General features: G+C 56.2%; 6 protein-coding genes across 6 annotated transcripts; 3 read left to right on the top strand and 3 right to left on the bottom strand.

Moving 5' to 3' along the window:
• Positions 1-835: 835 nt before the first annotated feature.
• IUM83_04596 (uncharacterized protein) lies at positions 836-2,006 on the top strand (the record flags this gene model as incomplete). Its single annotated transcript, XM_067928684.1, has 3 exons — positions 836-940; positions 1,020-1,136; positions 1,221-2,006. The coding sequence occupies 3 exons, from the start codon at positions 836-838 to the stop codon at positions 2,004-2,006; spliced, it is 1,008 nt and encodes a 335-aa protein (XP_067796344.1).
• Positions 2,007-2,130: 124 nt separating this feature from the next.
• On the bottom strand, positions 2,131-3,826 carry IUM83_04595 (uncharacterized protein; the record flags this gene model as incomplete). The annotated part of the gene is made up of 4 exons (XM_067928683.1): positions 2,131-2,351; positions 2,416-2,652; positions 2,722-2,821; positions 2,903-3,826. The coding sequence occupies 4 exons, from the start codon at positions 3,824-3,826 to the stop codon at positions 2,131-2,133; spliced, it is 1,482 nt and encodes a 493-aa protein (XP_067796343.1).
• A 582-nt stretch (positions 3,827-4,408) lies between these two features.
• IUM83_04594 (Calcineurin-like phosphoesterase) lies at positions 4,409-5,974 on the bottom strand (the record flags this gene model as incomplete). Its single annotated transcript, XM_067928682.1, has 1 exon — positions 4,409-5,974. One exon carries the CDS (start codon positions 5,972-5,974, stop codon positions 4,409-4,411), a length of 1,566 nt encoding a protein of 521 aa, XP_067796342.1.
• A 3,546-nt stretch (positions 5,975-9,520) lies between these two features.
• Positions 9,521-10,185, top strand: IUM83_04593 (Spore wall maturation protein DIT1; the record flags this gene model as incomplete). Its single annotated transcript, XM_067928681.1, has 2 exons — positions 9,521-9,763; positions 9,862-10,185. 2 exons carry the CDS (start codon positions 9,521-9,523, stop codon positions 10,183-10,185), a joined length of 567 nt encoding a protein of 188 aa, XP_067796239.1.
• A 1,103-nt stretch (positions 10,186-11,288) lies between these two features.
• Positions 11,289-11,909, bottom strand: IUM83_04592 (WRKY transcription factor 19; the record flags this gene model as incomplete). The annotated part of the gene is made up of 1 exon (XM_067928680.1): positions 11,289-11,909. One exon carries the CDS (start codon positions 11,907-11,909, stop codon positions 11,289-11,291), a length of 621 nt encoding a protein of 206 aa, XP_067796341.1.
• A 2,090-nt stretch (positions 11,910-13,999) lies between these two features.
• IUM83_04591 (WRKY transcription factor 19) lies at positions 14,000-14,731 on the top strand (the record flags this gene model as incomplete). Its single annotated transcript, XM_067928679.1, has 1 exon — positions 14,000-14,731. The coding sequence occupies one exon, from the start codon at positions 14,000-14,002 to the stop codon at positions 14,729-14,731; it is 732 nt and encodes a 243-aa protein (XP_067796340.1).
• Positions 14,732-15,147: the final 416 nt, after the last annotated feature.

Genomic DNA, 15,147 nt, shown 5'->3' with positions numbered 1-15,147 from the left:
CATGGATCTTGGCATTGGACGTCAAGGTACCGACCAAGCTCCGGTCGGCCCCAGTAAGAGTTGAAGGTCTGCTCCAAAAATGTCGAGTGGATGCACGCAGTGAAGAGAAGCGCATTTAACTTGAAAACGCGTACAGTATACTTTTAAGAAAATGTAGCCTGCTCCTTTACGAATGAGCAGCAAAAGCTGGAAGATGCCGAATCCTTCGTGTATTAATACTGTAGATGGGTTAATAGTGAACACATTGCCGTCCATTCTAAGATTGCTGGATGGTTCTCCCAAGCTCGAAAGCGCCTCACCTATAATATTACATACTCTATGTAATAAGACCCTCTAAGACCTGCTGTTGCTCCCGCCAGTTTGCCGGATGGCCTGCCACATCAACAATCTTGACAATCTTGAGGAGCACATCAACAATACCAGCAACAGAACGAGCTTGTGAAACTGCAACTTGTCGGCACTGCGACCTTCGCCGGCAAGTCAATTCAAACCTTGCGCTGCCGACGAGTGTCCGCCGCACCATGTCCTCCGTGAGGCGGGCAGGGCGCTGATGGTACGCGTCGAGCAGAGTGGTAATCGCGTGACGTGACGCGGGTCACGACGTCCACCCCACCGATACAATTATAAAACCTCAAAGGCTCCGTGTCCATACTACATTTGCGTAAGCACCAACCCGCCACATATCAAGTCTCCCGTCCCCTCCATCCTTGATGATCTACTTCCTCAGGTTTTCCAGTCGTCAGCACGTCTCTGCGTCAGTCAAGAAGCTGCATCACCCGAAGCAAGAGTTCCTGCGGCCGCACACCCCAGACAGACGCGCTTCCTCCCGCTCGCCATGGCCAGAACCGCCCGCCGCCCGTCGCCACTGCTCGCGCTGCTGCTCGCAGTGTTCCTCTCTCTGTATGCAGCTTCCTCCGCCATGGACATGGACGACATGCCGGTGCGTCGCCTCTGATTCCGTTGATACAGTCGTCAGCTCTTCGCCTCTGACCTGCAGCTCCACTGTTTGCGCTCGGCAGGACGACCCGGTGAGTGGCGAGATGGTCATGAGTCAGGCCTACAACTTCCGACTCAAGAACGGCCAGAAGCTGCGCTTCGCCAGCCAGGACTCGCTCGACGCCTTCCTCAAAGACCCGGTACGGCCCAGCCGCAGTGCGTCTCGCCTTGCGAGTAGATCAACCCCTCTAACGGTAGCCTCTATCTGTTGCTCGTTCCTATAGAAACTGGGGCTGAAGGGTGTGGCGTCTCCGCCGGCGCCGCACAGCCACCGCCACGACGAGAAGGAGGAGAGCGTGCTGTGCCCCGTGTGCGGCATGGAGTCGTCGGTCTCCGGCGGGCCGCAGGTGGTGATGGTGCACGGCGAGCAGGCGGTGCACACGTGCAGCATGACGCACGCGCGCGAGGTGTTCAACGAGGCTCTGTCGTTCCAAGCCAAGGAGGAGGGCGCCGCTGCTGCTGCGGCTAACGGGGAGGAGCGCGAGTTCTGCTCGGGCCCCGGCACCACCATGCTCAACGGCTTCTCCTTCAGCGGCAGCTCCACGCCGTGCATCTTGCTGTGGTTCCCTGGGTGGGTGCTGGATTCGCGTGTGCGCTACGTCTTCGGTGGCATTCTTGTGGCGCTGGTGGCTGTTTTCAACGAGTATCTGCTGCAGCTCCGCCGAGTGCTGCGGAAGGAGAGCAGCGTGAAGCGGCTGCTTGACAGCAACGCCCCCAACGCCACGGAGAGCGCTCAGTTGCTACGGTCTACGGCGCAGAACATGCCGCTGGCCGATTCGTGCGGACCGGCGTGGTTCCGAACGCTGTCGCCGGAGACGCAGCACGGCGTGCACAGCTTGCTGCACGGCGTGACGCTGTTTGTGGCGTACATGCTCATGCTGGTGTCCATGACGTACGACTTGACACTGCTGCTCTGGGTCGTTGCAGGCTACGTAGTGGGGCACTACGTGTTTGGTGAGCGTCGCGAAGCTGCCGTTAGTGGCGGAGAGATGGAGTCAAATCTTCTCTAGGCAGCAGAGCTTGCTGCCTGGGCTTTTTGTCGTTCATCTTTACAACTAATATAATGACGTCTGACGCGTCTTGCATTGCTACGGAGGAAAACAACAGAGTAATGGAGCTGTGTAGTCGAGCAACTTAGTTCAGCGCCAGGAAGGCAGCAAGAACGACTGCCAGTGCCTCAACGGACGAGACGATGGGAATACGGGCACCGGCGCTCTTGTCGTTGGCAGACGTCGACGAGCCGCTCCCACTCGCTGATTTGCCGTCGTTGAGGTCCTCCAGCGTCTTCGAGTCGAAGTTATTCGACTTCTGACCGTCGCACACGGGCTGCGACACTGAGCAAGACAGCTTTTCAACTGCACCACACAGCAAAATTTTAGTTCGAAATGCAGGTCGCAAACTGCTCAACGAAGCACTTACCATTCGGCGCGTCTGGAAGATCCATCGACAGGGCGGACGGACACTTGAGCGCAGAAGTCCGCGTCGGTGTGTACGAGCCCATTTCAATAGTCGAGTTCTTGGTAGTCGTATAGGCCGTCTTGAGGTTATCGTATTCAGGATACGCCGTGAACTCGCACGTTGTATTCTCGTTGTCGCAGTCGTCCGGCTGGAAGTAGCCCACGCCGTACTTGCCCTTGTCCGCCTTCTTCGACAACGCTACTCATGCAGCAAGCACGTGTTAGACTCTACCCAACTCTGATGCTGGTACCGTGATGTGATGCTTACTCTTTGTGCCCGCCAGGTTGGCGATCTCGGTCGAGAACTCAAACACATTGCCGCCCACGATCTCGACCGTCATGTCTTCCTCCTCGTTCATCCACTTGGCCTGCAAAGCAGACCAACAAAATCAAATATGTGAGTCTCCAGCCTTGCCAACCAACTAGAAAGCTACTGTACGCCCGCGCACATCGTAGAATGTGCGTTGGTTCTCGTATCCATCGACGGTGTTGTTCCCCGTGTTGCAGCCGAACTCTCCGAACATGATGGGGCGCGGGTACGCCGCGTCCTTGTAGTCCTTCATGAGCGTCACCAGACCGGTCGACTGCGAGTACTCGGTGTGTCCTGTGGGGTCGCACTCGACGTACGGGTTGAAGCCCATCCACTGGGCTCTCTCGCTGGCATCCCCGCTGGAATTGCCGCTCGAACTGCTGTTGCTGGCCGTGCAGTCGAAGTACTGCAGCCACTGCGCTCTGGGCGGGATGTCTGCCATCTCCACGCCAATGGGCACCTCTCTCAAGCTGCTGACGCAGCCTTCGGCGTAGTCCCGAATGTCCCGGATCATGGCCTTGATGCAGGGCATGACCGACTCGCCCGTGTCCCCGTCCACGGAGATGAGGTTGGGCTCGTTGGCCACGCTGAACAGCAGCGTGTTGTCGTACACGGCGAAGGCGTTGTACACCATCTGCATGCGCGTGAACATGCCGTCCGGGTAGCAGTCGGGCGCGGCCTTGTCGGCCACGGAACAGCCCTCGCAGGGCGCCGCCATGCCCACCGACACGTAGATGCCGGCCTGCGAGCAGGCGCACATGAACTTGTCGTGCGACTTGCTCGGGTCCACCGAGTAGAGGCGGACGGTGTTGACGCCCAGGTCCTGCATGACCTGGAGGTGCGGCTTCCACACGTCCTCGTGGTCGTCCGACGCCCAGTCGTAGTTGCTCACGTCGGCCAGCTCGCCGCTGTTCGGGCGCGGGTAGTACGCCATGCCCTTCACGCGCCACTCCAGCCCTGTCTCCGAGTCGAAGAGTTTGTTGCCCTTGGCCACGATCGGCGCCAGCCACGCGCGCGCGAGCGGCAGCGACGCCAGCAGCACGGGGAGGAAGCGGAGCAGCATTTCGTCTTGAGATATCAATGCAGCAATGGCGTGGAGAGTCTCCGCTGGTGACCACAGGTCTTGCAGGAAGATCGCAAATCAGATAGATACAACTCAGGTCCACTGTTGGTGCACGTGAGACTACGGTAGCTAGTCATGTTGTATGGTGATGCGTGCACTTGCCTGCCTAGAGCAGTGCTAGGCGGCATCCTCTCGATACATGCAGGCTGTGCATGTACTGTCGAGTTTGGCCGTTTTGCTGTTCGTGCGCTTCAACTCCATTCGATTAAACAGTTGGCTACTGTAGCAGACAATGCGCATGGCACTGCAGCAGCACCATCGATCACTTCTACATGCTCAAGTCAGCTCTCGTTTGGTCGTCGCAGTCTTTCCAACGCGTTTGAACGAGCTCCGCTGCCTGAGTGGATAGTTCTGTGCCTTGAGGCAGGCGGTGTATGGTTTGATGTGATAGTCTGGCAACGTCACGCGGGCACGGAACACCACTGGAAGCTGCTTATATTTTGTCTTGCAGCGATGTACATGGTGCAGGTCTATGTTGTGTGTATTGAGGCTGTCGGTCGCCTGCGTCTATCTGCGAGCAGCTTAGAACGAGACGGACGAGCGCAGCTCGGTCGGGAGGCACACGGTGCCGTTGTTGAGGCTGGACACATAGGCCTCGAGAGCCGAGTCCACGCGCTCCGCCTCGGCCTCGGTCACCTTCACCGTGGCGGTCACACCCTCGATGACAGTGAACTGCGTCGTGTACAGGTAGTTGCTGAGGGCCATGACGAACTCGTCCGTGTCCAGGATCTCGCCCGAGTGGGTCGGGTGGTCGAGCCACACCAGATTCGAGACGGTGCCGGCACCCTGGGCCGTGCACGTGTACGTGTAGTTGAAGCCCGCCGGGTGCACGTAGAAGCCGTTCTGCTGGATGACGTTGGCGCCGCAGCTTCCGGACATTTCGTGGTCGAGGAACTTCTTGAGCGACGCGCCGTTGGTCTGGATGGTCATGAGCGTGTTCCCGAACGGCGACCACGCCAGCACCTCGCCCAGCGACAGATCGCCGGCCGGCAGGATCTTGTCGCCGCGGATGCCTCCGCCGTTCATGACGGCGATGTCGGCCGAGCCGTTGCCGTAGAACTGCAGGGCGGCGTTCGCGAACAGGTGGCCGATCTTGCAGTCCTTGGAGCGCACGACGTCCTGCGAGAGGTCCAGCGCCTCGCACAGGCTGCCGATGATCTGCTCCGAGAGTTCGTCCATCTGCGCCTGGTACGTGGCGATGATGGCGTCCAGGGTGTTGTCCGTCGGCATGCTCTCCACGATGGGGATAGCCTGGTGGGTCATGAGGGACGTGCGGTCGTTGCTCGCGTCGGCGGCGTAGTACTCGATGTGCGACTGCCAGACAGAGCGGAAGTCGAAGTCGGCCTTGAGGTAGGGCGTGCCGTAGTTGGTCTGCAGCATCGACGTGTGGTCGTGTCCGCCGATGATGATGTCGATGCCGGCGACCTCCTTGGAGAGGCGGTTGTCGTCGGCCAGGTCCTGGTGCGTCATGGCGATGATAAAGTCGACGCCCTTGGCCTGCAGGATAGCCACCTGCTCGCGGGCGGCCTGGATGGGGTCCTCCCAGTACAGGCCCTTGCTCGTGTCCTTCATGTCGTACATGACGCCGAAGAGGCCGATGCTGATGGCGCCGTTGGTGGGGTGCGTCAGGTTCTTGATGGCGTTGGGCACCGTGCCGCGCAGCAGCTGCTTGTTGGCGAGCTCGTAGCAGTTGGCGTTCAGCCACGGGAAGTTGGAGGCGAGCGACACGTTCATGAAGTTCTCGAGGCCGAAGTCGAATTCGTGGTTGCCCAGCGACGCGAAGTCCAGGCCGATGGCGTTGTGCGCCTTGACCATGTGCTGGCCGTTGAACTGCGTCGACCACAGCGACGGCGACACCGTGTCGCCGGCGAAGAGCACGAGCGTGTTGGGGTTGGCCTCACGCATGGCCTTGGCGATCGGCACCACGCGCGACGGGCCACCGAGGTTGATGCCGTCGACGGTGTCCTGCAGCATCTCGTACACGTCGTTGTACGACAGGATGTCGAAGTTGGCGGTCAGGTTGCGGGCCTGCGCGCCGCTAGCGGCGATGACGCCAAGCGCGAAGGCAAGAGATCCCCAGACCTGCATAGCTCTGGTGGTGGATAAACTTGTACCAGACAGACTGTGCCCGAGGTCGCCAATTACGAAATGCCACGCCACACAAACGGTGGGGAGGAGGAGAGACGTTCTGCCTCGGCACTGAGCCGGTGGAAGACATACGGTGCATCTCGGAGGAGTGAACCATGGCGGGTAGGCATATTGACGCAGAAACGCTTGGCAGCTTTGTGGGCCTGCCCCTGTGTTACACATCACGAGAAATCGATAGTCGGATAGTCGGTCCACACGAGCACTCGAAGGACGGAGCTCTGCCATAAGAGCGAAGCCCGATTCGATGGCTTGGTTTGTGGCTCAACGTATACCGAGTGTCTCCGGATGGTGAGCCCCGGCAAGATTAAAACGTGATGGAAACGCCGGATGGAAATCAGCGGAGCCCCTGCTTGTCGAAACGGAAGTTGGCCATGCTCCCGATGAGAACATGGGTACTGTACCGTGCGAAGCGTGCCGCCGATGTACTTGAGCCAGCCAAGTTAAATAAAAGAACCCCACGTTGTCGACGCCGTCGAGGTGTACATATCGTCGTCAGTCGTGCGGTACAAGGCGGTGCGCGCCGCTTTTTCCAGGCGACCGCATGGCGCTTAAAAGAGTCGCCTTCGAACATGGCGCAGCAACGGATACAGGTTTTTGCATGGGTTGAGCCTATGGAGCGGTGCTCTCCTCCAGTGCTTTCGCCGCGGAGCTCTGAGGCAGGCCAGCAGCGCGGCGATCTTGATGGATGCAGAGACAACGGAGCCCGTTCAGTGCAATGGAAAAGACTCGAACACATCCTAGCTCGACTCTCCGACGGCACAACCGTCTTGCCTCTAGACTCTTTTGATGTGGTGCAACTTGCGACTGAAGATCGAGTGCCAGAGTCACTGCAGCCGCGATTTTTTTCGGAAGACAAGCACCTCCGCATCTGTACAGGGGTCTGTTCATTCGGCTTGGCCTTAGGCGGTTGGTCTTCGGTTTGCGTGGGCTACAACCTAGAGCTATCGAAAGAGAAAGGGGTCTACTTAACCTTTGTTATTAGCCTTCTGGTAGTTTGAATCGCTTTAAAACAGCTCCGGTTTTCCGTCCCGGATCCAGCTTGCTTGGGGTGCTGTCGTTGACTACCGGTATGTACCTCCTCCTTCATGACCGTGAAGCTACAGTACAACCTAGGTAGAGCCAGCACGGGTCAGTCGCAACGTGTACATATACATGGTACCTCCATGCACGATCAAGTGTGCCAGCGGTGACGCGCACATCGTCGTGGGATTCCGTGTTGAAGACTTGATGGCATGAAGCTTTGCCGACCTCGATCAGCGTCGTCGTGGACAAGCAGGCTTCAAAAGGTACGTGTACTAGTATTGCACCTGTGCATGACTCTTCAATAAACTCGTACGGAAACCTTGCGCCGGCCTAAATATGCCATTTATAACTGCACCCTGGTATCGATCTGGTAGGCATGTTATATGAGTGCGGGATCCTGGAGTCAAATAGATACTGTACATGTACATTTTTTCCGTGCCGTCAATGGTTAACGTACTGTATTAACACTATTTAATAGTTGAGAGAAGTTCCACCGCTTGATTGTAACTTTACTCTCGGCGAACTCGTCGACTATCCCAACTCGATGCTTTTGAGTCACGCACGACTCGTGACCTCACGAGGCCCCTCAAACTTGCGTGAGAGGCGTCTTCGTCAGCGACCGTCTCGATCTCCCCACCCGAGGTTAAGAACTGGCTGAGCTGTGACATCGAAAACATAGTTTTTGAATTTCAATTACTGTATTCTTTGTACGCAAATTCAATTATTACTAAAAAAAGTCGATTGGTTTTCGATACAAACGCGTAACGTTATAACACGTTTACCAATTTAGAAATAATTAGGTTAATATTAATTATTATTGATAATTGTATTTCAAATGATTATTGAGTAAATTGAAATTTTGCAATTCAATACTAATTATCTGTACATGTATTTTCGATGTTGCTTGGCACCGGTAATTCACTAGACAAAACTACATGTACTAGAGCCCCGTGATAGTACTACTGTTTTGGTACAAGCTGTCTGATGCAGTCGGTAGCTCTAGGCTATCTACTAAAGGCGCGCGACAGATAAGCATAATAGAATGGGGATGTTTTCTAAAGCCTCGGTACTCTATAGGTATGCCACAAGTCCGCAAGCCATTCTAGAACCAAAATTCAAGCCTATCTCACCTTGGTTCAAGCTCCGTTGCTGTCGTCTAAGCCGCATAGCTGTCGCCGACCGCGTCTATTTTTTTCTGAGTGCAAGTATGGTATAATATCGGAAAGCATGTCCTAGAACACGTCGCGTTCAAGGTTGATAACCTCCGGGACTGAGGGTCTACAATCAGAGGACGCAAGCGAGATAAACAGTAGGTAAACAAAAATCCCGAAAGAAAAAAATAGTGGACAGGGATAACGAGGCTTTCACGGCACTACTTCAGATTCTGAATATGCAGGTTGGTGAGCGACATTGTGTCACTTATCATCGGCCGAAGCTACCTATGTAGAAAATGAGGTTTCGTCGACATGTAATACGCTATGGATCTTTGGTGGAGAGTGTCTATCGCGAAACACGAGAAAGCAGTCTTCGGTCAGAAAATCGATGATCGAAATTTGATGAGAACAGCCATGACTTGCTTAGATGTGTGAAATTTTTAAAATGGAGCACTTAACAACGGAACCTGGTCATATTCAACTGAACTGCCCTGCATCAATATATTCAAGCGACTTGACCGACAAGAAGCCTCTTCAAAATTCTGATTTCATGTCCACTGACGTATCGAGAGCCAAGCTGCGTTGGGCATGGTACTACAGATTGGATGCTGATGGACGTGAGCGCAGTTCTTGTTTTCGTGTTTGATGCTGGTGAGCAGCTCCCAGATGGCCCAGCTTATCTTTAGTAGATGTGGCGCGCTGTGAAAAACAGCAAGCCGCGGCGTGCCCTAGAGCTACTGACTGCATCAGACAGCTTGAACCAAAAGAGCGGTACTGTCGCGGGGCTCTAGTAGATGCATTAGTAGTTCCCTGAACGGTTGAAGTGCGCAATGCATGATGTGTTGATCCAGGGTAGGATAGGCCCGACTTGTGGCCCTGGTCTTGAATTCCCGGTACTGTACGAATCCGACTCGGCCTGCTCAATCGCAGCGCCACGTTATCACTCATGGTACCACGTATGTAGACAGGACGTGTAGATGTGTATGGCATACTTACTTATTGTACATTGTACAGTAAGTAACTCACTGCAGGTTAGTGGTTTGATTCGTGAGCATTAGATCGTCAAGCGAAGATGGCACAACGCGCGCGAAGTGTAACGTGTAGTTGCACACATGTACAACAAGATGGCAGGAACCCTCAGCGTGGCGACAATTCGAGGATCATCTCACAGATCCCATGAAGGGTCCTACTTACTGGAGGAACGTGCGGTCCTTAATAAGGTTTTGGTAGCCGTCGACCCCATTCATTCTTCAATTTTACCGCTCCTTGGTAACTCCCTCATTTCCTTTGTAGCCACTACCATACCAACATGGCACCGAACACTACCACCCAGTCACATCCTGGCAATAACTCCGCCGTGTCCAAGCATACCGTTGCCGCGCATTTCATTTCCAGGTTCGCCGATCTGCAGAGTTTCTTCGACGGTCCAACTAATGTGTTCAAGCCCAAGCGCTTCCTCGAGGAAACCATCGGCCGCTTCGTGGGTCGCAGTGAACCGATCACGATCGTGTTCCCCGGGTTCGCCATGAAGACGCCAATCCACGGCGGCAAGGTGCTGGGCCCGCTGCCCGACCGCGCCGAAGAGCTGGCACTCGCGCGTCTAGAGAAGTTCTGCGGGGACATCGAGGAAGTCTACCCGCCGGCTGCTAGGTCGTGATCTTCAGCGACGGCCGCGTCTTCGGCGACCTCGTCGGTGCGTCCCTGGAGAACATCCGCGCCTACAAGAACGGCCTGAAGGAGCTCGTGAAGGAAGCTGACCACACGCACATCCAATTCGACGGACTCGAGAACTACACCAAGACCGACAACCCCGTGCAGGAGGTGCTGGAGCGTTTCGGTATCAACCAGGTGGACATGGACGCTCGGATCGCGAACGAGCCCGACATCTTTTGTTACTGGCACCAATGTGTGAAGGGAGAGTTCGTGCTCATCGGCCACTTCTCGCGCGCTCGCATTCACTTCAACTACATGTAGAATCCAAAGAAGCTAACGTGCGTGTAGGTTGCTGTAGCGAGCTTGCTGCTGGGCCTTAGTTAGTTAAATGGAGGAATGCATGGTGTGACAGTGCTTGAGTTTTCATGAGTACGTGGGAAAGAGACGCATTGAATGATCATATCGATATGACAATGTACATCATATTGCACGATATTACGTACAGTACATAAATATACACTGCGCCGAATAGCAAAGCTGATACAGTGAAGGGAGCTCACTTGATCCTGAACAAGGTTACTCCTTGTAGTGGTGCCTCGCATATTGCAGAATGAATTAGTTTGGATGTTGCTAGAAATGCTGGACTAGCCTAGTAGTATGCATGAGTAGTTTCGCCTTTTGTAGCTGGAAGGGTCACTGTAGTCGTCGCAGGTCGTTATCGTCGCCACTGCACTCATAGCAGCCACCTGCGATCTCCAACATACAGTACTAACGCAAGGTGTGAGTTGGCTACACGAACACTTAAACCATTACATGTACACTGCAGACAAGAAGCGCTGCACAAACGAGAACGCCTGAATTAATATGAAAAGATAGTACAAAGCGCCACGGTTAATCGCCTCCTGAGACGGCCCAATATGCGCATGCATGTCTTTCGAGGCGCGCTTGCAGAATGTAATCCCACTTCCTCCATAAATGGACCCTGTAAATTATTTGTACGTGTAGCCGCTACAGCATCGGAGACGTTCAACCTTTGCGGAGTACATGCAGTACATGTACTTGACTACAAATATGTACCATGTACTGTATGAATATGTTGATGACAAAATCAACTCCATGATAATTTCAACAATTCTTGCACACTTCACAAGCGCAATTCTCAACCCAGCAAATTGTGATGCACAATCCTTAAGAACTCCGTCTTTACTTTCGATGGTTTTCGTTTTTTGCGAAAACGTGTGATTTGGCAGCCTTCATTCTTCAGCGTTTGATCCTGGCTCCTAAAACACTGGACTGGTCTCGGAGAGCAAGCTGCCAGCGGAGTCCAATGCGTGGACAGGTACAGTAAGTATCGGACAATTACACTTCCCTCTGAAGATGATAAATAGTTGTGTGCATTGCTTCATAGTTGCTTGCCCTAGGTATCACTGCGCCGAGGTCTTGGACCTCTTGGGCTGGTGCTTGGCGCAACAGTTCTGCCTGCTCTGCGACGCCGGCCGCTTGCAACCCTCGAACGCGCAGCGCTTGCCGCCGCCGTGCGTCCAGCACAGACCCTTGGAGATGGTTGTCTTCTGGCAGCCGGCCACCGAGCACTTGGTGCCGCCGCCGTGCGACCAGCACAGCCCGCGGGACTTGGCGCCGCGCGTGCAGCCCTCCACTGTGCACAGCGTGGAGCCGCCGTGCTTCCAGCAGAGGCCGCGGTGCTTGGCGCTGGCCGTGCAACCGGGCTTGGAGCAGGACTTGCCGCCGCCGTGGCGGAAGCACAGGCCACGGTCGATGGTGTAGTTGGTGCAGCCCTCCACGCAGCACTGGCGTGCCGCGCGCTTCTCGGTGGCCGAGAGCTTGCGCTTGGGGCTGCGGCGCTGCGAGGGCGACGACTGGACGGACGCCACGCTGCGGGGCGACAACAACGTCTCGCAGTCGTCCAGGATGAAGGCCAGCGACAGCTTGGGGGTGCCCACAGGCGTCGCGGGCGAGGCCTGGAGGCTGCCGCGGTGCTCGCTTGCGGCGAACAGCGTCAGCGGGGGCAGCGCAATGCTGGTCATTCGGGATGAGATGAGGTGAGGTGAGGCGGGTCGGGCGAATGCGGAAGTGCTTCGGTCTCACGTGGCGAGCTTTTGCTGTCAGCGCGGATCGGCCGGCACACTCGGCCCCACTATGTGTCTAACGGCGGCGCGGCTCTCGGCCTATCCTGTGGACAGGTCTCTGGACGCACAGCAGCTGGTTCGGCCAATCGCGCTACGAACAGCGCAACATTTTGCATCCCGCAGCGATGTGTTGGGCACGAACAGCATGAGATGACAGAAGCAGTAGGCTTCACGCGGCAACGCGTGGCGAGCGCTGGACAAACTTCGTCGCCCCAACCCACCGGCGACGCCGACGGAGGTCTCCGATGGGTACTGGACTCGAGGCTGACTGCCACCGGCCACAGACCAGCGAGCGGCGGCAGCACGCTGACGGCTGAGCGCGGCCACAGCTTTGTGGCGGGTGCACACACCATCTCGTCGGCAGGATTCTTCGGAGCTGTGTCGCACTCACCCGCACCTGCAGTGGATCCCCGAGGCAGGCGCAATAGAAATCAGGTCGTGGACTCGCCACCAGGGGAGAACTTGGCGCCGAGAATCGAGCTCTGCGTCACGCGAGCAGCACGGCGCGACGACTTGCTCGAGGGCTTCATCGCTGGGCCGCGACCGCGACTTGTCCTCCTGGCAATCCTATTCTGCCCTTGTCCTGCGTTTGCTGTTTGAAGCGACAGAAGCAGGATTCTGAGATAAATGTTTGCGACCGGTAAGTCGCCTGCCAGAAAAGGGCCGGGGAATAAACGCGATTACTCCCCCGAAAGTCCGACCCCCACAAAAATGGTCCTGGCCAAGCCGTTTTTGCAAATACATACAGGTACAGACAAAATGTGCGTTTATGCGTTGCCTACAGTTCGCCAACACGCATCTCGTACTCGCAGCCAAGTAGTGCATGAAGGAAAGACGCGGAAAGCGCCTCAACAATCGGAATACCTGTGGACAAATTGTATGCGGCAGCTTTCAGCAGTGGCACGGAGAGAACGAAACAGGATAGCAACCAGGGTAGACGGGCTCCGGCTTCAGCTCAGTCTGGATTGCTTTGTAGCCATCAGGGTCGAGGCGGAACCTCCGTAGATGGCTCAAGAAGGAGTTAGCGCTGATCAAACGACTCAGAATTTTTCAGGAGGCTAGTAACTACAGACAACCCAAAAAAATTAAACCACACATCATACTGCTGGCCATGCTGCCTCGGTGGGGGACAGCGAGGGCGCGAAATAGCGGTCTTGTCCACTTGGTCACACGCATCTATCTCAGGACGCGCGAGGCCCAGCCGGTTTTTTCAACGGTGCAAAGCTTTTTGTGTGACGAGGTGACAGAACTGTCGACCACAGAGGACGCGCGAGCTGACAACGAGTCCGTCGCGGTGATACTATATCCATGACTCGGTGACACTGCTTCCAGACCTGAAACTGTGCGCGAAATCGACTACAACACTACCGCGACACGATACGCCTCGTACTACGAGAGCGCAAGCCTCTGCTCGGAAGGCGGCTTACAAAGTTCTGTGCCGTGAGCACTGGAGATCGGCCGGGAGTCGGTGAGTCCTCTGCACGTAGGCCATCTGGGTGTTGGGCGGGCAGTGGAGCGCGGGTCATCCTGTCGCCATCACCGCCGCCTCCGCCACCTCTACCCCGTCGAGATCGGATCGGAGCGAACAGAAGAAAGATGGCAGGCCGATTCGAGTCGAGCTGCTCGGCCAGCTAGCTGTTGACAGGAAGGCAACCCGAAGTGGCCACTTCTCGGGACGCCCGCCCTATCATGAGATGCACGAAATGAACAGCAAAACACTGCGGCGGCCCATACAAACGGCGCCCCCAAGGATAGGTTGTGCTGTTCGTGCCGCGAGGCTCCCCGCCAGCTGGGCGCAAGATCGGCCAAGAGCACACGCACATCCTAGGCGTTAGACAGCACGTGGCACAACATCTTGGTTACTGCCCGTCGACTAGCGGACTTGTACTTGCAGAGACGCGTGACACGACGCGCTTGAGATGGAGACGCATTCGCCAATTTGCCTCGAGGAGGCCACCACAGGGAAAGAAAGCTACTAGCAGACAGCCATGAGCAGCGTCGCCCTCCCACCGCTCCGCGCTTGGACCAGCCTCGTGCTGCCGGCGCGCGCCAACCCCATGGCCACCGCGAACCCCATGGTGTTCCACCCGTCTCCGGCGTTCCACCACCAACACCATTACGCCCCGAGCACGCCCAACTCGCCCAGCACCCCAAAGCTCTCGCTGTCCTTTATCCTGGACGACAGTCGTCCGCTGACCCCGCCGGCCGCGGCTCGCGCGCACGAGGCGAGACTGCCCCCGACGCAGCACCCTGTCACCAAGGAGCGCAAACGCAAGCGCAAAATGACGCCAGCGGAGAAGCGTGCGGCTCGCTCGTGCTGCGTGGAGGGCTGCACCAACTACACCATCGACCGCGGCCTGTGCTTCCGCCACGGCGGCGGCAAGTCCTGCTCCATGCCCGGCTGCACGGCCAGCGCCAAGCACCGCGGCCTCTGCTGGAAGCACGGCGGCTCCACGCTGTGCACAGTGGAGGGCTGCACGCGCGGCGCCAAGTCCCGCGGGCTGTGCTGGTCGCACGGCGGCGGCACCAAGTGCTCGGTGGCCGGCTGCCAGAAGACAACCATCTCCAAGGGCCTGTGCTGGACGCACGGCGGCGGCAAGCGCTGCGCGTTCGAGGGCTGCAAGCGGCCGGCGTCGCAGAGCAAGCAGAACTTCTGCTCCAAGCACCAGCCCAAGAAGTCCAAGTCTAGTAGCACCGCTTCTGCCATGTACAAGCAGTAAAGAGTGGCGCTATTGTACCTATCAAATACTATTGAACAACATTGTACCTATCGCAGCTTACAGCTTTGCCTTCCGTCCGCGTATCGGTCGACATGTGTTTCCGCAAGCTATTAATAGGCATCGCCATCTTACACTAGCAATGATGTGCATCACTTCTCGCTCCGAGATATTACGCGCCTATCATCGTGATATGACTGACCATCGGGTGATATGTCGGATCATAACATTTTTGTCATACGTAAGTTCAGCCGATTTTGCGATCTTGAAAAGGGCTACGGACCAAATGTTATTTTGAACTGCGCGATGCACATCAGTTGAAACCAAACCATGCAAGGCGCGACTTTTTATCGCGCATGGACAATGCTCAGCACGTTATTAAACACAACTACACTCCTATACAACAAGCTCATAGCGAT

This window comes from Phytophthora cinnamomi (genome assembly GCF_018691715.1).
Source record: "Phytophthora cinnamomi strain GKB4 chromosome Unknown Contig17, whole genome shotgun sequence".
In the NCBI taxonomy this organism is placed as follows: Eukaryota; Oomycota; class Peronosporomycetes; order Peronosporales; family Peronosporaceae; genus Phytophthora; species Phytophthora cinnamomi.
Note: the sequence above shows the minus strand (reverse complement) of the source record. Positions and strands in the feature narration are given on the sequence as shown.